Here is a 22,564-nt window from a genome sequence, read left to right as displayed (position 1 = left end):
AATGATGGTTTTGCCAAATTTCTACTTTTTTCAAGGGAGTTATTTAATCTCTAGATCAATTTTTTTGAGAGTAATGTGTTATTTGGTGGGTATTCTTAGGACTTCAAGCCTAGGAGACAGCGTTTCAAGAGACCCTGAGAGAACTGCTCCAAGGAGGCAAAGGGAGGAGCCAGGTTATATAGAAGTTTTGCAACAATGAAACTTAGCTTCAAGTGCTAAAGTAATATTTGATCCCAATGTATTAATAAAAAGCTAACGTAGATTATCTTAGAGTTCATGTTTGTGTTACTAATATAATTTAAAAAAATCTAATCAATAAACATCGATTAAATTTTTAAAAAGTAAATTATGTTAGCATTACAAACATGAACTCTTAAGAATCTACTGTAATTTTTTTATTAATTATAGGGATCAAATATTACTTTTGCATTTGAAACTAAGTTTAGCTGCCAGTCCTTGTAAGACATTCAGCATGATTGGAGGTGGATATGGTACATAGGGTTATAAAGAACAGAAAACATACTAGAAAGCTGTTTACTAATTTAATAAGTGATATTTACATAAAATTACCAGATGCTCCTAAAGCTCCATAAAGACAAATTCGGGAGACCTGTGTATGATTGCATCTGCCAACTGTGACGCTGGGCAAACTATTAACCTGACTTCAGTTTTCTCACCTATGAAATGATGTGGCCCTGAAATCTATTAGCGATTTTTCTTGTTCCTGTATGATTCTGCAGTGTTTTCAATTGTTTTTGCTTCTCTTTATTTTTGTAAGTGATTGAGGAGTTCCATGGAATTTCCAAGTTTTCCTTCATATGATAGGAATTGCTTTGGCCTGACACTATGTCCCAGACACAGTTCCTGCAACCAAGAAGCTCTGATACCACTTGGGGTGATGGGTACAAATAATAAGAATAAAATGTTATTTGGGCCATTAAGTTGGAATGGAGATTTGTCTATTTTTGTGTATATGACGCAAGTTTTATTTAATAGACTGTGTATTTTTGTGAGCTTTTATTTGGCAGAAAAAATAATGGAAGAAAATAGTTCCTGTTGTGGTAACACTTGAAATATTCTGGAAGCAGTTAAGACAGAAGATACAGAAAATGAAGTAATCTTATGAAGTTGTGCAGTTGTTTTTTGTTTTGTATTTTAGGTACTGATTTGAGTCATTTTGCAGGAAGGAGTTTATTGTGGTTCCATTATTTTCTGTTAGAGCCTGTGTATCCTGATAATGCCGCATCTTATAAACCCACAGAAAGTATCATCATGGTGTTAATCGTTTTACAAAGATCCAGTGGTAGTAATGACAGCTGCCTTTGAACTAGAGGGTGCTATGGCGAAGAGAGCCCATAGTAAGCACTTAAAGGAACCTCAGCAGTTTACAAATAATTCAGCTGTATAACTCAGTGAAAATAAGACATCTCCTGCATTCTTCTAGGGGTAGTGGTACAGACTTCCTCCTTATTTTTGGCTTCTGCCTCAAACTGTGCCAGATGCTTAATTAAACTATGTCACATCCTAACATGACTGAAACCAATAAAGTATAAGTAGAACAGGTAACCTGGAACAGGTAACCTCTTCCTCTTTGAGGAAGAGGTCACTTAGGAAATGAGAAGCTTTTGCTCAGGGCAGTTACCTACAAAGCATGGGGCTGCAAAACATGTGGGCTCCAAAGGACAGGAGTCCCAGACTGGGCGTGGGTGGTGGAGAAGAAAGCCATCTGTGAAAGCACAAGTTGTCATTAATGGGGAGGAAGCAGATGACAAAGGACCCAGGAGCAGATGCCAGTCCTGTAACTACAAGCACTTTATCAGAGCACAGAAAGGACTTTGTATATAACATAAAACACTCACACTCACCCATTTAACACAAGTGGCGATATTTCAGAACTTTTGACTTTTTTACTAGAAAACAGCACTGGAAGAAGAATTTATAGTAAGCTAATATGAGAAATCTTTTTTTGCCATCAAAGGAAGCTTGATAACTGAGATGCATGTCTCCTTAATCACTGTAATTAGCCTTCACACATGAGCCTTCTGGATTATGTATTCTATAGTAAGTTGCATAAGAGTTTACAAAACAATTTGGTCCCTCCAGTGATCTTTAAAATTCTATGAAAGTCAATCAAGAAACTGAGATGATTATGCTAGAAAGTTGAACATTTTCCACTTAGAGCCACCCAGAAACTTTTATATTGTACTTATTAATTTCTCTTCTTTCTTGTGTTACATTAAAAAATATTATCACAATTCATTTCCCATTAATCCTCCTCTCTATTTCCATTATGAATGCAGATATACTTCAGCATATTGCAGTACCTTGGATAAAATAATTAAGTGAATAACTACTACAAACTAGACTTTGAGTGGTAAAGATTTTTGATTGAGTAAAAAAATAATTTATATCAAACAACATCTCTTCTAGGTAGGTCTTGAGTTTGCTTTGGTAATGTGTATATTTATTTGCTGGTGATAAAATTACATTGGCAACTAACATTTGCTGAGCACTTTTCATCCTCCCATTGGTGTGCAAAATTATAGTTTTACATAGTTTGGACTCCTGGGATAATTGTGCTACTTCTCTGTCTCTTTTGTAAGTTGACACACACTGTGAATCTGCAGAACCTTATACAGTATGCTCCTGCTGTTTCAGTGGTAACAAGGTATGTCTTGAGTAGTCCTTTTTCTGCCTTGGCCATGAGAATTGACTTTGTCTTTAATTTACCATACTCAATTCTCTGATTATTTTCAGAAGCAGGCATCTGCTCTCCACATACAGATAATAACCTCACAAATTATGACTCAATCCCTGGCCCCTCCCAAAAGTATACTTCGTTTCTAGTTTCAATTTACTTTCCTACTGAATGGCCAAACTCAGTAAATTTTTTCCTTTCTGATTTCTTTGCCATTAGTCATCCGCTTGCCTACCTCAGTCTAGCTTGGTAAAATATTTAGATGTGTAATGTTGGTTCATTTATATGTGTAATGTTGGTTCACTCTTGACACTGAATTCATCGCTGTGATCAAGGGTATGATGACCTTGTAAGCTGAGCTGTTTTCAGCAACCTCCTGTAGAGAGCACTTGTACTCTGATCAGAGCACACACAAGTACTTCTGTTAACGTTCCATGCATTTTTCTCTGTGTAAGTGACTGCATGATACAGTGATAACTAAATGTCTTTACCTGGGGGGACTAAAGTTCTTTCTTTAAGCCTACATACTTTGTAGTTTTAATTTATGAGAACAGTGTCCCACATGCCCTGGTGTCATGGAATTTGACCAACTTGCTGTGTCCGTAATAATGGCTGATTTTCTTCCTATACTATGCCACCATTGCCTAAGACACAGTAGATACCCTACCAGTTCTAAACACCTAAGTAGTATTTTTGTGTCAGCAACTCTAATTTGTCGTAGCTTAGTCTTTTGAAGCAAACCTAGGAAGAAAAGTTTATTTGGTCAACTTGTGGATTGTAGCATAAACAGTTATCACAGAATCAAACAGAACCAGAAATTTTAACATTTTGTGAAAAGCTATTCTCAATTACATTTATTAACAAGGAAATTAAAGATATTATGAAGGATGGGACAAAAATTTTTCTAGAGGAATATTTTTTATCTTCCTTTGTATATTTAAAAGTGAATGCACAGAATTTGCATCTTTAAAACCACACTAATGTTTAAAACTATAAATTAATAATTTTGTAAACTATTAATTTCCAGTTTTCAGTGCAAATTCCCTTGTCTGCATAGTGTTTGAAACTTTCCTCTGGGGTGCATGAAGTCTGCTGCATTAGGCTGGCAACACTCTCTCATAACTCCTGTTTGCCCCGTTTCTCCTCTCAACCTTGATCCTTGTTCACACATAATAAGGGCACGCTTAGCTGGCCAAAGTCAGTAACTATTTCTGTTCTCTTCCTGCTCTATTTTGATGAATGTGACCCAGGCTTCTGTGATGAAGTGTCTGCATGCCAGTGACCCATACATGTAGCTTGTTTAGGTGTAGGCTGCATTACTGAAATCATGATTTTATCCTTTGTGAGATAGATCAAGGTTCCAGTGATTTCTAAAACTTTTGAAGGATTCTCTCCTCTGACTTAGCACACATGCATGCATGCTAAGTCGCTTCACTCATGTCTGACTGTTTGTGGCCCTATGGACTGTAGCCCACCAGACTCCTCTGTCCATGGGATTCTCCAGGCAAGAATACTGGAGTGGGTTGCCATTCCCTTCTCCAGGAGATCTTCCCAACCCAGGGATCAAACCCACATCTCTGTTGTCTCCTGCGTTTGCAGGCAAGTTCTTTACCACGAGTGCCACCTGGAAATGGCAACCCACTCCAGTGCTCTTGCCTGGAGAATCCCAGGGATGGGGGAGCCTGGTGGGCTGCCGTCTATGGGGTCATACAGAGTCGGACACGACTGAAGTGACCTAGCAGTGCCACCTGGGAAGCTCTCTGACATGTGTGGGTTTCTCCAATGGAAAGCTGCTAGAAAGTGTACACATCATTGTAGTGTAAAAATAAAGCAAGGAACTGTGAAGCTCATTTAGACTTTAAAGACTGGCAAAGAAACTGTGGCCTGTCAGTGTATTTTATAGACTGTCAAGTGGAGACCAACCTGCAGAACAGAACACCAAAGGCATACTTCTGTTAAAACAAGCAGTATATTGTAACCGAGTATAAAACCTTCTAACATTCCTGTATGCAAAAGCATGGTAGAATTAAACGGGATTTGTCGTGAGTCTTCATATTCTGAAGAAGCAGTTTTTTTCTTTGTAAAAACCACATTCATTTTCATGGAAGATTCAGGGGGTAAAAACACACACAGGCAAGATATAAAAATGAAAGATAGACTTCATGCAAAAGCTTCATACAGCTTTTATAAAGATAAAAGCTTTAACGGTTCAAAGGCTCTTCCCATCCCCCTTTCTTCTTTGATTTCAATGATTGTGTAATTCCTTGGAGTACATAGGTCAACAGTGTGACCTACTAGAGAAGTAAAGTTGACTAGGAAATTATCATATAAAAGAAAAAATAGAACACTGTTCTGAGATGTCACGAAATGATAAATTCTATTGCAACTTGATTAGAGGTTTGTTTTTTTTTCCTTCTTCTAACTAGCTTATTTTGAAGTAGTATCTTTTCCGAGAAAACCTTTCCTTGGAACTCTGTTCCTAAGGTATGATGTATATGTACGCACATAGGATCTAGATTCTATACATCTGCATTTCTCAAAATTTTATTTCTCTCTACTTTTTCTCCTCCTGAGTTTCCAATATATTGAAGCTACAGTGTTGTCGTCTTATTGTAGTATGTACTTCAAGTGTACTTAAAGGAATGATCATTTTAGTAAGATTTAACAAAAGAATGGATCCATTTCATAAGTATGTGAAATTAAAAACAAATTTTGTAAGTTAAAAAGTATCAACATTTAAAATATAGAATCATTTCACAGCACTACTTTCTATCTTGCAGCTCTGGCTTGAGACCTGATGACACAGTCTCAGTGAGACAGCCCATGAGATGGATGGGAACGTTTGGGGTCTGGCTTACGTTTGGGGTCTGGCTTTAGACCCATGGAGTTGCAAAGTCTGGGCCCAGACAGGCATGCCAGGCTTTGCTGTTGTTTAGTCACGAAGTCACGTCTGACTCTTGTGACCCCAGGGACTGTGGCCCTCCAGACTCCTGTGTCCATGGGATTTCCCAGGCAAGGTACTGGAGTGGGTTGCCTTTTCCTTCTCTGGGGATGTCCCCAGCCCAGGGATTGAACATGGGCCTCCTGCATTGACAGGCATATTCTTTATCACTGAGCCATCTGGGAGGCCCATGCCAGATGTGGTGTCACATAGTCACCTCATCCACAATGTAGAAAGCAGCAAACACTGGGGTTTGTATTGGGCGGGAGGAATATAGCAATGGGGAATTTCAGCTGCTTGGCAGTCAAGCAAACTTCTCTTCTTGGCCAGGATGACGCAACTCCACGTTATAGATTATGGGACAAAGCTTTGGTATTGGAAAGGAAAGTGTCGTAAGTGTACCTTGGAAGCTATACCACCTACAACCTTCTTCACGACAACCCTCCAACCAGAGAGAGGCACACAGACTAGATTTAGAAGGAAGGGTTACTCCTTTTTAGTGACAACATGGAGAGAAAAACGGAGAGGAAAATGAAATTATATTTTGGGAATGACATCATTACTGGTTGTCCTTAGACACAGGTGAAGGTTCAAGGACTTGCTTCCAAATGGTTGGTAAATGAGACAGGAGAGCAGGAGAAACTTTTCCTGAAAATGACTTCATTGATAGCTACCACTAGGTGGAAACCTGAGGAAGTTTGACCCATTTGCTTTGAAATTGAGGATGAATAGAGGCAGCAAATGGGATCTAGAGAGAAATAAGACCATCTAGCCTCTGTACTTAAAAAAAAAATTATTCACTATATTATTTGATTCCCACAATGAAGTATATTTTCAGCCTCATTTTTCAGGTGCATAAATGAGGTTTAGAAAGATTAATTTATCTTCCCCCAAATCTCAGGGCAAAAACATCCCAGATATCCAATTCTACAGCTCATGCCTTTTCTCTAAACCATGCTGGTGTGTACTATGGCACAATATCTAATTTTTCAGTACTTTTAAATTATATTGTGTGTGTGCTCAGATGCTCAGTCGTGTCTGACTCTTTGCAACCCCGTGGACTGTAGCCCACCAGGCTCCTCTGTCCATGGGATTCTCCAGGCAAGAATACTGGAGTGGGTTGCCATTTCCTCCTCCAGGGCATCTTCCCAACCCAGGGATCAAACCTGCTTATGTTACATCTCTGCATTGGCAGGTCGATTCTTTACCACTAGTACCACCAAACTGTAGAACAGATAAATAAGTACAAGTGCAATTCAAACAAAGAAAAATAAAGATGAGGAAAATTTATCATAGCTAACATTTCCTGAACAATGCAATGTGCCAGGTACTATGTTAAATATTTATAAAGCAACTATTTCAACTCTCACAACACCATGAAATAGAAATGATTATAACCCCCTTTTGTCAAATGGAAAAATGAGGTTTAAGGAAGAAGAAAGAGAAAGCTCTCGACAGCTTGTATGTGCACTTCTACTTATAATGCTGGAGAGAAAAGTAGCTGTGATGTAGGATATATAACACCACGACACATAAAAATATTTCTGACATTTCCAGGAAGAAAGCAAGCAGGATAGAGCAGCCTCTTAAGAGTCATGATGTGGTTTACACTATATCAAGTTCTTCAATAGGTTATAGAAAGAAGGACAAAGCGATTAAAATTATTAAGTGCTCAAGTATGACTTGCATCTCCAACAATCAAAATAACTTCAAAGCAGATGTCTAAGGCCTAGATGTCTCTACGAGGAATATGTTGTAAGAGTGGAAGACAGATGAGGTAGGTCTCATAGAGCTGTGAGTATCAAATAGCTGATTAAGTTGAAGTCAGTTTATCAAACTGTGGATGTAGGTGGTTCTAAATTTTCTTGAAAGTTAGTTTTTTCACTGGACCGTAGAGAGAACCCAAGGACAAAAATACAAAACAAACTGGAAAAGGAAGATCACTGAGGCATTGTTGACTCTGGACACAAAAAGGTATATAGCACGTAAAGGTCTTCGGGTGCCCTTTCGGCTTTGCTGAGCAGCGAGGACCAGGGTCTGTATGTTGTCTCTGTAACACAGGGAGATCGATCGTGCTGTACCTTAGCGTGCGCTAATAATAAACTGAACTATTTTGGGTTCCAGAGCAAAGAGAAGCAAACTTTTAAGAAATGATTTTTAACATTTGATCCCCAAAGCAGCTAAAATCAAATGTTATTAAAATAGAAAGAACACATTACAGCAAAATTGACATTTTAAAATGTCAGTGGTTAATGAAAGCTACATTCGCACTTATCGATGTCATAAGTTTATTCTTAGTCAAATAAAACATTACCTATGTGTTTATTAAAATTTGACAAAAATCTGACTAGAATCTTGCAATATAATCCTATGAGTTATTAAAATATGAAGTTAGGAATAAATGTTATTGCCATAGGCATTTAGAAATTGTAAATTGTAATTTTAAGCTTCAGAATTATCATAAAAAAGAAGGCAAGACTTTGAATTTTTATGGTGCTCCTTTCTTCAGGACACGTATTTACTGCAATTAGCATATATCAGAATCACTGGCAGCTAATAGTGGCAAATATCAGAGAGTTCCACTTGAGAACTTTAACTGATTATTTTTTGTGAACTAAAGTTGAAAATGCAAATCTTTTCTATGAGTACTTACTGTAGACGGATCACTATGGGGTGTTTTCACACTTATGGATTTTCTGTGTTATCGGTTGTTGTCTGCAAATGTTAGTGTTTTTCACTGAAGGTTAGATATGTTAGAAATAAGGGTACATGTGAAGAATAAAAACTGGCGAGAGGAGATGGAAGTGGGTTTCATAGATTGGAGCCAATGTCAGAGGAGGTCCTGACTGCATAGAGGTGATGGCCATGAAGAGGATTAGATGTGACAGTAGAGGCAGGGATTTATTGATAATCTATCATCATCAATATAAAAGAGCCAATAATGAAAGAGTACAGAGCAGCATCCCAGGTGGAAAGAATGGAATGAAAATAGGTTTCTACCACAAGTAACACATTAGAGACCCAGAGTGGCCAAACCACAGAGCGGTGTGTGTGTGTAAACATTCATTGCAAGAGTAATCTATTTGGGCCTCTAGAGAACAGTCATTGCATTTTTCTGGCATTAGCAGTGATTACTCTCCATAGGTTTTAGGCATGGATGAACTATCCATGATAAAAATCAATGGTTTTTCTCTTAATAAACCATATTCTGGTTTGTGGCTACTTTTGTGGTCATTTGTATTTTTGTTCTTTTCACTCCTGCTCATATGCAAATGATTACCAGTAGGTTCAGTGCCTAGACTGTTTCATGACAAAAATTAAACATCTGAAAAAACAATCATATGAGAACTGACAGAATAATAATGTGAACAAAACCAAGGATAACTGGTAATTGAATAGTTTGCTGTGGATTGCCATTCTCAGAGATTTATTGAAGGATTTCTGTATGTACATCAGAAATATTACACATTTGCCTCTTTTTATATAAATGATATATTTGGAGTTGGCTCATACTGCTGAATACATATTAATGAGATGAATGAAATGTTTTTAAAAACCAATTTTATTTTAAATGTGTTAAGGAAGATTTTTATTTTTTTATATATTCAATAGTCAATTACAAGTGGCTGCTGTATCAGAGGCATTATCAGAAGCACTGGAGACAAATAGAAAAATAAATATATAATGAACTCATACTCTTGTGAAGGAGACAGGCGTGTAAAAAGGTGATTACAGTTCAGTGTAGCCATCACTGTGATGGTTCTGTTTGCAGTAGGCCCTTAATCCTGTTGGCCAGGCAGGGCTTCCAAGAAAAGTCTTGCAAATATAGAGGGAGGGAGGGAGGGGATCCAGATGGAATACTAGTTGTTTATAAAAGTCTGGAAGAAATTACAAGAGAAAAGGCTGAGGTAAAGGGAGGAGGGGACCAGATCCTACAGGACTCTGCAGACCACATTAAAGATTCTCTCTTTTATCACGAAAATTGTGAGACGTGTCCTGAACAGGTTTAAGCTTTGGAAAGATCACTCTAGCTATGGTGTAGAGAATGGATTGGAATAGAGCAAGGCTAGAAGTAGGAAACTGTTTAGGAAGTGGTTATAGTAAAGCAGCCAGGAAGTGATAAATTCCTGACGTAACACAGTAGCAAGTGAAGTGAAGTCGCTCGGTCCTTGCGACCCCATGGACTGTAGCCTACCAGGCTCCTCTGTCCATGGGATTTTCCAGGCAAGAGTACTGGAGTGAATTGCCATTTCCTTCTCCAGGGGATCTTCCCAACCCAGGGATAGAACCCCGGTCTCCTGCATTGTAGACAGACACTTTACCGTCTGAGCCACACAGTGGCAAAGGGGTGTACAAAAGTAGCCTCTTCAGGCCTGGGTGTATGGGGAAGGGAACGTTAACTACATCAGCAGTTTCCAGCTGGAGCAACAAGGCGTGCAAGGGTGCTGCTCAGGGAGCTGGAGAAGACAGGGTCGGGAGTGGGTTTTCAGAGGAGAGAATTTTAATGACCTGGGAAAGCCCTGAGCATGTTTAAATGCTAACCTTTAAGATCTATTAGAAAGGAGAACCTTTTTTAAAAGATTTTAAAAATAACCTCTCTTAAAAATACTCAAGATTTCGAAACAGATCTGTTTTCATATCATATTTACGTTCCCTCTTTCCTTCCTTTCCTTCTTTCTTATCTTCTGCAGAGAAGATATCATTTGCTGAGCTCATAGCATGATTTATAGGTTATAACTCTAAAGATTAAAGACATACTGCTGCTGCTGCGAAGTCGCTTCAGTCATGTCCGACTCTGTGCGACCCATAGACGGCAGCCCACCAGGCTCCTCCGTCCATGGTATTTTCCAGGCAAGAGTGCTGGAGTGGGGTGCGCTCTAGTACTAGCATAAGAGTCTGTTTACCGTCAATTCAGTTCAGTCACTCAGTCGTGTCCGACTCTTTTCGACCCCATGAATCCCAGCACACCAGGCCTCCCTGTCCATCACCAACTCCCTGAGTTCACCCAGACTCATGTCCATCGAGTCAGTGATGCCATCCAGCCATCATCCTCTGTCGTCCCCTTCTCCTCCTGCCCCCAATCCCTCCCAGCATCAGAGTCTTTTCCAGTGAGTCAACTCTTCACATGAGGTGGCCAAAGTACTGGAGTTTCAGCTTTAGCATCATTCCTTCCAAAGAAATCCTAGGGCTGATCCCCTTCAGAATGGACTGGTTGGATCTCCTTGCAGTCCAAGGGACTCTCAAGAGTATTCTCCAACACCACAGTTCAAAAGCATCAATTCTTTGGTGCTCAGCCTTCTTCACAGTCCAACTCTCACATCCATACATGACCACAGGAAAAACCATACGCTTGACTAGACGAACCTTTGTTGGCAAAGTAATGTCTCTGCTTTTGAATATGCTGTCTAGGTTGGTCATAACTTTCCGTCCAAGGACTAAGCCTCTTTTAATTTCATGGCTGCAGTCACCATCTGCAGTGATTTTGGAGCCCACAAATATAAAGTCTGACACTGTTTCCACAGTTTCCCCATCTATTTCCCATTAAGTGATGGGACCAGATGCCATGATCTTCGTTTTCTGAATGTTGAACTTTAAGCCAACTTTTTCACTCTCCACTTTAACTTTCATCAAGAGGCTTTTTAGTTCCTCTTCACTTTCTGCCATAAGGGTGGTGTCATCTTGCATATCTGAGGTTATTGATATTTCTCCCGGCAATCTTGATTCCAGCTTGTGTTTCTTCCAGTCCAGCGTTTCTCATGATGTACTCTGCATATAAGTTAAATAAGCAGGGTGACAATATACAGCCTTGACGTACTCCTTTTCCTATTTGGAACCAGTCTGTTGTTCCATGTCCAGTTCTAACTGTTGCTTCCTGACCTGCATACAAATTTCTCAAGAGGCAGGTCAGGTGATCTGGTATTCCCATCTCTTTCAGAATTTTCCACAGTTTATTATGATCCACACAGTCAAAGGCTTTGGCATAATCAATAAAGCAGAAATAGATATTTTTCTGGAACTCTCTTGATTTTTCCATGATCCAGCAGATGTTGGCAATTTGATCTCTGGTTCCTCTGCCTTTTCTCAAACCAGCTTGAACATCAGGAAGTTCATGGTTCACATATTGCTGAAGCCTGTCTTGGAGAATTTTGAGCATTACTTTACTAGCTTGTGAGATGAGTGCAATTGTGCGGTAGTTTGAGCATTCGTTGGCATTGCCTTTCTTTGGGATTGGAATGAAAACGGACCTTTTCCAGTCCTGTGGCCACTGCTGACTTTTCCAAATTTGCTGGCATATTGAGTGCAGCACTTTCACAGCATCATCTTTCAGGATTTGGAATAGCTCAACTGGAATTCCATCACCTCCACTAGCTTTGTTCGTAGTGATGCTTCCTAAGGCCCACTTGACTTCACATTCCAGGATGTCTGGCTCTAGGTCAGTGATCGTAGCTCATTATTATACAGGTAAGAATAAATATCAGCATGGCAGCTAGCAGCACTCTGTCCAATATTCATTCTTTATCAACATGTGGCCAATAGCATTGTAGCTCAGAGGACATAAGACCAGACTGACACTATGAAGACTTGAGTTTTCAGTATTAATTTTATGATATTTTAATTTTCATGATTTTTGATTGGCTATAAAATTATTCTGCCTTCAAAAGATACAGGACATTATTAAAACTTAAAAAAAAACTTTTTACTTTTCAGGGAGACTGACATTTAATCAGGATATTTATTCATTTAAAAAATTTACTGGAGTATAGTTGACTTACAATTTTGTGGTACTTTCTGCTGTACAGCAAAGTGAATCAGTTACACATATACATGTATTCACTGTTTTTAGGTTTTTTTCCCCTATAGATCATTATAGAGTGCCAGTAGAGTTCTCTATGCTCTGCAGCAGGTTTTTATTAGTTGTCTGTTTTATATGTAGTGGTGTGTATATGTGCTTCCGTGGTGGCTCGGACAATAAAGGATTTGCCTGCAGTGAGGGGAGACCTGTGATCGATCCCTGGATTGGGAAGATCCCCTGCAGGAGGAAATGACAACCCACTCTGGTATTTTTACCTGGAGAATCCCATGGACAGAGGAGCCTGGCAGGCTACAGTCCATAGGGTCGCAAAGAGTTGAACACGACTGAGCAACTTGTACATTCACATGTGTACATATCAATCCCAATCTCCCAATTTATTCCTGCCCCCATTGGTTGCCATAAGATTGTTTTCTATGTCTGACCAGAATATTCTAGTATAAATAATATATGAAAATAAAGTTGTTTGTACTTTAAAGTGCATAGAATACATTTGTTCTAGAGAGAGCTTAAAATAGATTCTAAATTAATTATCATTTGGACAATGAAATCAGATGCTTTCTGGTGCTCTAATTTATCACAGCCTTGGAATAAATTCAATTTAGTCTATCATCTTATAGTTGTAGTTCATTGAATTCTTGATTAAATGCACACTCAACAAGTACTTTTAAAAGAAAACTGCCGCTAAGTCACTTCAGTCGTGTCCGACTCTGTGCGACCCCATAGACGGCAGCCCACCAGGCTCCCCCGTCCCTGGGATTCTCCAGGCAAGAACACTGGAGTGGGTTGCCATTTCCTTCTCCAATGCGTGAAAGTGAAAAGTGAAAGTGAAGTCACTCAGTTGTGTCTGACTCTTCGCTACCCCATGGACTGCAGCCCACCAGGCTCCTCCATCCATGGGATTTTCCAGGCAAGAGTACTGGAGTGGGGTGCCTAGTGATACCATATTTTACAGTCAAACTTGGATGAAACTAGTTGTTTCATTGTTTTAATATAAGAATATTGGGTACCGTACTCATAATAATTCAGTTTTATTTGTAATTTTTATAAATACTCATATCTGCTCCAGTTTGGTTAAGTACTTAGTTTGAAGTTGAATTTGTTCTTAATTGATCAATACTTGGCTATAGCCTGACAGTCTGTTTCAAATGGTGTGTGTGTGTGTGTATACATCTGCCCTTATTTTGTTTGGAAAATATTATTTTAAAATATTTGAGACCAACAAATTAAAATATCTGAGTGATTGCATTGAACTGGACTCTGTTTTACAGCTGAAGAATTCTTGCAGTAATGACAAATTGATTAAAACATTTAAACCATCATATTGGATGGCATAACCCCCAAAGTTTATGAAAAGTTGCTATTTCTCTGGACCCTCCAAGGTGAATGTACAAACTTAGAGTATAAATGCATGTAGCTTAATGCCTGTGAACCATCAAAGGAAAACATTGTCCAGATTCTGAGTAAAGTGAGAATTGAGAAGTACGGAAAGGATAAGTAAATTTTTATTTTTTTGTCTCAGTTATGGATAATTAATTTGAGCTTCCTGGTGGGATTTCCTATATGCTTAATAGTAGAACATTATTTGAAGAGATTGAATATAAATTCTTACTAGTAGAGCTCTCCTGTTTACCTTGTCCTAAGGTTCAAGTCCTGTGTCTAATCACTGTGGTGTTCAGAGACCTCTTTGATAGGTAGGTCTGGAGAACCGTGGCAAACAATGGACAGAACAGAGCTGGTCAGCTTTCTCCTCAGCCTTGGAGAATGTTGTTCCTTTGAACACTAGACTGTCCCCATTAACTGATCCACAGTTGTGCTCCACACCATTCATTGATTTTTACATCACCTTAACAGAGTCCTTTTCAGATTCCCTTTGTCAGCTGTCTTTCTCGTTTACAGGTGGAAATTTACAAGAAGTGTTAGTAAACTAAAACCAGATTGTAGTAGAGCCCTCTACCTGCTTTTTCATTTTTGTCACTTGGCCCTCTCTATGAACAATGCTTGTTGGGAACCCCTGCTTTAGTTGTTACCCTCTTTCTGAGTATTATGTTCGCACATAGTTTTCTTCAGAAAAAGTAGGAGTGCACAATGGCTAAATTGTTTTATTCATGTTGTGTTTCAAAATCCAGTTTAATATGACAGGCCATAGAGCTGGTCAAATGGCCCTTTAGACCGCGTTTGCACACCCTACACTTCTTGCCTCATGGTCTCTTGAGTGTCAGTCAAAGACATTTGTTGAATGCCCGCTTTGTGGTGGGCATTGTGTGGAGTAGCCTTTAGAAAACTTCTCAAGTTTTTAGCACTGTTTATTAAAGAATGTCCTCCTTTATGTACTAGACGTGAAGAGCCAGCAGTCTGGAATGAAAATAATCACTGGCAGGAATGTAAAATTAAATTGGTTAATTGATGTTTGTGGGCATATGAATAGCTTGGCAATATTCATCTTGATTAATTTATGTACAGCATAAACAGTAAAATGCCTTTGCACTGACCTCAGTTAGGAAAGTTATGCCACATGTTACTACAGGGAATCTAGTGTAGATCTATAAATTATGCAACGGTTTTTCTGATCGATCAATTATATAACAGTTCTGACTGGTGAAAATCATTATATATTTAACTTCTAGTCAAAGAAATGACATTGAATGTATCCAGACAAGGGAGAAAATAACATGCTGCCTTGGTTGTTGCACAGTGTTCCAGTTTTATTTCCACAGGTCAGTGGTTCCAAAGTTAGAAGAACCTGTCCTTGGTTCCGTGTGGTTGGGCATGGAGAATTTTGCACACAATTGGAGTAGCAAAATACTACTTTAAACAGATAAATACATTTGACCATAACAATTAATCTTGAATTGGGGGAAAAAGGCAGAAAGACAGAGATGGTTTGTAATCTAAGCAGATTTCTAAATTCAGCAGAAGTAAAATAAATTTTGCATATTAAGTAGCCTTCAAAATACAATCAAAGTGTTAACTAAATATCATGTTAGAACAGTATAATTTGTACATGATAGTTCAGATTAAGAGAGATTCTACCTTTAGTTTTTCATCTGTGTAATAGATATTCCCGAAAAACCCTTACTACTTGGAAGAGAGGAAAAAAATTAATTTCCACGATTCTGGGTGAAATTTTCTTTCTGATTTGCCACTTTTAAGAATTTTGGCAAAATATTTTTCTTTCAGTATTTTGAATATGATAGCACTTGCCCTTTAAGAACAAATGAATCAAAATATTTGAGGGAAAATGAAACCCCTCCTAGCATTTGCAGTTGATTTTCAAAAACATGTCCTACAGAGTCCTATAAAGCTATCCTACCATGCCCATTTTGGTGAATGAGACCATTCCAAGTGAAAGTTCTTTTGCAAATTGTGAAATATAGAATACTGGCAGGGTGCAGTTTCCAAAATGTTTGAAAGTTTTCAGTGGGGCTCATATTCAGAAAGGGTGGGGCAAAAGGAAAAGAGTCTACATCCTAGATCCCAACAAAGAGTTGGCCATATCTCACACTATATGGAGAAGGAAATGGCAACCCACTCCAGTGGTCTTGCCTGGAGAATCCCAGGGCTGGGGGAGCCTGGTGGGCTGCTGTCTATGGGGTCGCACAGAGTCGGACACGACTGAAGCGACTTGGCAGCAACTTAGCACACTATGATCCTTTCTTCTGTGTTAGTCTCCCAGGGAAATGCTGTGCGTCATAGTCAGCTCCTAGCCAGGGCCCGTGACGCAAGACGCTGAGTGGTTCTTATTCTTTTTGTTTGTTTTTAACGCTAATGAACTGAATAGATGTCACCTTCACTCATCACCCTGTATTAGATGTATGTTCAAATGTTAACTTGTTTCATATAAGTAAAGGGCTTCAGAGCTGGAAGGAATTTAGCAATCATTCAGCCTAACCCCCTTATGTTAGAAAAGAGAAAATGAAAGCCCTGATTTGATATTGGTTACACACATCTGCACAGGTATATTAGTGGTAAAACCAAAATCTAGGATTAGTTACTGCTAGCTATGAGGTCTTTTCATGCCTCTGTAGCTGTGATCTTAACTCTATAGGTTAACTTGTAGAAGCTTGACAGGTATTTCTTCTCCAAGGTGTTAGTTTTCTGCTGATTCTGTAATCATTGCTTCTTACTTAGGAGGTGAAATGTAAAACTACAGGGGGTGGTTTTCAGATTTGCCACCATAGGGACTGCAGGAGCTACTTTCAGAAGATTAGAGCTGAGAAGATGGCCTTTGTTCTCAGTCCTGAAATACTTCTCTCTTGATGGATTTGAAACACAGCAATATAGGTGAAATAATAACAGTAAAAGTACCTGGAAATTTATGAAGATATTGCAAATATGTCACATCGCAGGTGTCTTTAATTTCACTTTCTACATCATATACCAAGTTCAAGTATTCTGCTCCTAGTGTGGCCAAACATGCAAATATTTGCTTTCTGAGTAATTTGCCCTAATGACTTTGGAACATTTTTGAGAAACAGTGGTGACATTGTTCTCCCCTAGCAGAAAACATACTCCTTGTTGTATCCACAGAGATCCTAGCACTCTGTGGGCATACTGTCAGGACATGGGTGCTGCACTGCTGCTGCTGCTGCTGCTGCTGCTGAGTCGCTTCAGTCGTGTCCGACTCTGTGCGACCCCATAGACAGCAGCCCACCAGGCTCCTCCGTCCCTGGGATTCTCCAGGCAAGAACACTGGAGTGGGTTGCCATTTCCTTCTCCAATGCATGAAAGTGAAAAGTGAAGTCGCTCAGTCGTGTCCAACTCTTAGCGACCCCATGGACTTCAGCCCACCAGGCTCCTCCGTCCATGGGATTCCCCAGGCAGGAGTACTGGAGTGGGTGCCGTTGCTGCACAGTATGTACTAACTTGCCTTCTAGATGACACCATGTTAGGTGTACACATTGTCATACCACCCAAGACTTCGTAACAGACTTGTCTGGCAGTCACTCTTACTTAAGCACTAGGTGTGAAACTGGAAATGTCGTAACTTCTGAAGTGATGCCTTTTTCTGTGGGCCCTTCCCATCGTTTCGTTTTGATCAGACTGACAGCATCAGACCACTGGCAAAGTTTGGAATGTGAAAGCTGTTTGTTGGAAGTTCTGTTTTAGTAGCTATTATGTCTTCCAAGTCAATACTTTGATCTAAAAGCCAGAAAATAGAAAGTGTCAGCAGTTACAGGAGCACCAGTCTTGTGTACTTTTCCTTTGCCCATTTTTTTCAGCCACTGAACTTTGGCAATGGGATTTTGGTACCACTATGGGACATATTTTGGGCTGCTCAAATGATAGCAGCGTGGATATTATAGTCAACAAACATGACATTTCTCTTCTGGGAAAAGAATGAGAAGATGTCCCTGGAATAAAAATGTAAGAAAAGGGTTGAAGATTGATTTCTAGTCATTTAGAAAAAGTATCTTCTAAGAGTTGGTAACAGCTTCTTTGTTGGAATTTTTTTTCTTTTGTAACAAAACACTACAAATTCTTTTCTAGGAAGATTTACCCAAACAATGTTAATGTTTTTTTCAAAGACTAAAAAGGGTGTTTATTGCAGATCTGGAAATAAAATTAAAGATTTGTCATGTTTAAAATGTTCATAATGATTAAATCTGTCCCTGTTAATGTAGGAAAGAACAAGTTTAGGTCAGTGTAGTCCAGTTAAATATTGAAGTTACAAATTGTGCTCCTATCTGCGGCTACCTTTTATTCATTTACTTAACAAACATTTAAGACTCTTGTGTGGGTTTTACCCCTGAGAAGATCAGTGAGAGAGATGAATATTATGTAAAAAGACAAGAGCCAATGGTAGTCTCAACTTTATTAAAGATAGAACAAATAGAAAAAGAGACTAACAGATGTAATTAAGACTTCCAGAAGGAAGTGAATTTTAAGAGTTTTGCAAAAGACAATAAACTTGTATTTGCAGAGGAATGGCAAAGCATGCTTGGCTGAAAGAGAAACAAAATCTAAGGCTCCATGGTGGTAGAATAGGTAATGTATTAACATGGCAGAAGCATGCCAGGAAAGACTTCATGCTGGTAAAGCACTGGAAAAGTATTTTATCAAGCACCTAAGAACATCTTTTCCAATCTGGAGTAGTTAAGTTTTTCTTTTTTTTCAACATGGTTTAGTACTGATTTTCAGATCTCAGCTCAATGAAGGCTCAAGGAGGCTAGAGAGAATTTTTAGGATTTGCTTCCAGTTATTAAGTTGCATAATTCTATATAAAAAATTGAATATTAAATGTCTTGTTTAAAGAAAGTCAACTAATTGATTCTAAAGGTGGGGATAAATGGCTGGTGAAACCTTGATTTATATTTTGAATAAAATACTTCATATATATCCAGGAAGAAACAGCCATTGTAAGAGTTTGTAATGCATTGTAAGGCTTTTAAGTACCTTCTAGAAAAGAGAGGGAAATTTCAAACATATCCTTTTGATAGAATTGGTAACCACATTGTTAAACATCATAGCTTACCTTATTCCTACAGAACATGGTTCAAGTACATGAAACATTTGATGAAAAACTACCATACTATGCAAATAGTTTATTTAAGAATAATTCAGGCAACATGGAAGGCTGTTGCTTGATATATCTCAGTTACCAATCCAATCGTGTAACTGATACTGAAACTCCATCTTTTTTAATACCTTCATCCAAACCTTTAACATTTAAAGTGTTTACCTTATGTTCCTCTTTAACATGAATGAAGAAATGTCCACCCCTCCATCCTAATATTGTTGGTTCAGTCAATTAAAGAAAAAAGTGTGTATATATATATATATATATATATAAACACACACAACACACACATATATACTGTGCTGTGTTTAGTCACTCAGTCGTGTCCGCTCGTTGTGACCCCAGGGACCATAGTCTGCCAGGGCTCCTCTGTTCATGGGGATTCTCCAGGCAAGAATACTAGAGTGGGTTGCCATGCCGTCCTCCAGGGGATTTTCCCAGCCCAGGTATCAAAAGCAGGGTCTCCTGCATTGCAGGTGGATTCTTTACCAGCTGAGCTACCAGGGAAGCCCATATATATGTATACTTAAAGCTGATTTGATCCCTGGGTTGGGAAGATCCCTTGGAGGAGGAAATGGCAACCCACTCCATTATTTTTGCCTGGAGACTCCCATGGACAGAGGAGCCTAGTGGGCTACAGCCCATGGGGTTGCAAATAGGCCGATACAACTGAGCATGCATTCGACACAAGCAAATAGCTGATTCACATTGTTGTACAGCAGAAACTAAGACAGCATTGTAAAGCAATTATCTTCCAATTTAAAAAAAAAGAAAGAAATCAAATGTTAAAACAAAACAAAAATAAAAGCCAGTATTGGTAAAAGAAAAGCAGCGTGAGGCTCTTACAAAAGTCAGCAATCCAAAAGTGTCATTCTCAGGTTGAAGTTCATAGAGTTTTGGACAGCAATATACAGTGATAGACTATTTCAGGACTGACATTTTTAATGGAAAAAAATGACAAAGCATGTTTAGTTTTTTTTTTAAATGACAAATTGAAAGGTGAGCTCTATTTATCAAGTGTAATGTGTTTAATTCATAAGTATCTTCTACTTCCTGTTTTCCACAAATGATTATTTTCAGTTCAGTTGAAAACATTTAAGCATTTACTGTTTAATATGTAACATATGGATGGATGATACAAAAATCAAAACTCCCTACAAGTGAATAGTTTAAAAACCTATTTGGAAGAGAAAATATGCATACACAAAACAAATAACAATTGAGGAAAGACAGAACTACTAAAATAACTAAATATGTAAATTTTAGAGGAAATTCTATGGGGGGAATAAAGTTCAACCCATAATACGTGTTAGTCACTCAGTCGTATCCGACTCTTTGCGACCCCATGGACTGTAGCCTGCCAGGCTCCTCTGTCCATGGGACTCTCCAGCAAGAATACTGGAGTGGGTTGCCATTTCCTTCTCCATCAACCCATAATGCTATGCTATGCTATGCTAAGTCACTTCAGTCGTGTCCGACTCCGTGCGACCCCATAGACGGCTGCCCAACAGGCTCCCCCGTCCCTGGGATTCTCCAGGCAAGAACACTGGAGTGGGTTGCCATTTCCTTCTCCAATGCATGAAAGTGAAAAGTGAAAGTGAAGTCACTCAGTCATGTCCGACTCCCAGCAACCCCATGGACTGCAGCCTACCAGTCTCCTCCGTCCATGGGACCCTCCAGGCAAGAGTACTGGAGTGGGGTGCCATTGCCTTCTCCGATAATAGTCTATAACAATGTCTTGATTTTTTTTTAATCATAACTGGCTTTAAAACCTATGGTGTATTTGCTGTGTTCATCTCAGTAGAGAACAATTTCTTTCAAAATCTGTAATATGGTTTCAAAGACAGTATGTATTGTGTTGAAAACCATTCTTGAATATCTATTATAAAGCTGAGTGAAACATTTTCAAAATAGTACAAATAAAAACAAATTATGTAAAAAGTATTATTTACTCAGTCTGACTCTGCGACCCCGTGGACTGTAGCCGGCCATGCTCCTCTGTCCATGGAATTCTCCAGGCAAGAATACAGGAGTGGGTTGCCATTCCCTACTACAGGGGATCTTCCCGACCCAGGGATCCAGCCCTGGTCTCCTGCATTGCAGGCAGATTCTTTACTTTCTGAACTGCCAGGGAAACCCAAAATGAATTATAAATGAAGCAAAATGTTTGTTCTTCCTGAAATGCTGGTAGATAATGAAAAACTGTGGATAACTTATCAAATTTCAAACATCCATATTGGTGTAAAATGAGCCATTTTGATCGATGTTTTTCCGGTGGACTTTAAATGCTGCAAGCATGGTTAATTGTCTTCTGTAAATGATTATGAAAAAAAATCTGTTTAAGCCAAGAGGCTGCTTCTTGGTTTATGCAATTACAAAAGTAATTTTTACCTGTTATGTTGGTGAAGTGAGGTTAGCAGCTTTGGTGTTCTGTGTGAGTGGAAAGACTGAGGGGGAAAAATCAAAGGCATTCATTGAGTAATGCAGGAATTCTATGTAGAGACATTTTACACAGCAGGAACTTAAGTCCATGTGTAAAGCAGGCTGCTCGCATGGTGAAAAATAAAACAACACCGCCCCCTCCCCTGCCCCGCCTTGGCCTCGCCCCCCCTCACTCCATTGACATGCATAGCTGGCCTGGTAGGTGTAAAAATAGACTGGCAGCGCCTGAATTGGAAATGGTCACCGAAGGCAGCCTGCAGTTGCTGGGGTTTTGAGTTCTCTGACACCAGCAAGCCAGCCAGCAGATGGGGAGAACTGGTGAGGGGCGTGTAGGGGAGTTGAGCAGAGGAGCCAAGGATCGCCTGGATGAGTCGTCCACGTTAGTGTCCCCCTGGGAGCCCTGGACAGAGCATAGAGTGCAAGGACGGGCCTACTGACAGCAGGAAGACTGGAACTGAGATGGGGAATGCAGCTCTCTGCCCGGCTTGCCATGCGGATAAGAGCGTAAGAGCACAGGGACACTTGCAGGAATTGGACAGAACCCCAGACTACTATGGCTGTAACGGCGAGGACACCAAAGAACTTGGGCCGCGGGTAAGTTCTAAGCTACAGACCTGAGGAGAGGAGGATGGTGGCATAAGAATCAACATTGGACCTCATTGGTTAAACCTCTGAACTTCCTGGAAGGAAGCTGACAGAATAAAACCAATGTGATCAAACCAGCTGACTGCCTCTGGTTCTGTGGCCTGCTGCTGTTTCCTCTTCGTGATCCACAAGGTTCATGTTTGACTTTAGCGATGAACTGACATTTGGGAGTATACAAGGATGCCATCTCTTTAATTTAAAATTTACAAAACTGAATATATATTTTATTATGGAGTGACTTGCAGCAGTATTGCACAGATTCACTTACATTCAACCGGTTAATATATTTTGCCTGTTTATATATTGATAGTTGATTTTTCATTAGGATCACAGATTATTTTTGAAAAGCACATGCTAACTTCAAATCTCAGTTTCAGCCTGTAAAGGCATTTTTTCTTCTAATATTTAATTGACGTCAGTGAAAAGCCCTTTAAATATTGTTTTGATTATGATAATAATATTTTGTTCAGAGTCCTAGAGAAGTTGAGCCATCACTTATTTAAGTTG

The 22,564-nt window shown here is 39.2% G+C and overlaps 1 protein-coding gene across 41 annotated transcripts in view; it reads left to right on the top strand.

The window, feature by feature from the left end:
• Nucleotides 1–22,564, top strand: part of ANK2 (ankyrin 2) — a 365,297-nt gene that overhangs the window by 89,723 nt on the left and 253,010 nt on the right. For 8 of the 41 annotated variants that reach the window (XM_027543803.1, XM_027543795.1, XM_027543800.1 and 5 more), the window contains exon 1: nucleotides 21,646–22,006. The exons of 17 other annotated variants lie outside the window; for them this stretch is intronic. In XM_027543803.1, coding sequence (XP_027399604.1) covers nucleotides 21,872–22,006 — 135 coding nt within the window. In that variant the 5' untranslated portion in view covers nucleotides 21,646–21,871. Of the gene's footprint in view, nucleotides 1–21,635; nucleotides 22,007–22,564 lie in introns of those variants that run through there. 16 more of the 41 variants (XM_027543793.1, XM_027543775.1, XM_027543780.1 and 13 more) reach the window with 5 other exon arrangements.

Source organism: Bos indicus x Bos taurus, chromosome 6 (genome assembly GCF_003369695.1).
Source record: "Bos indicus x Bos taurus breed Angus x Brahman F1 hybrid chromosome 6, Bos_hybrid_MaternalHap_v2.0, whole genome shotgun sequence".
Taxonomy (NCBI): Eukaryota; Metazoa; Chordata; class Mammalia; order Artiodactyla; family Bovidae; genus Bos; species Bos indicus x Bos taurus.
This window is presented reverse-complemented; position numbering and strand designations above follow the sequence as displayed.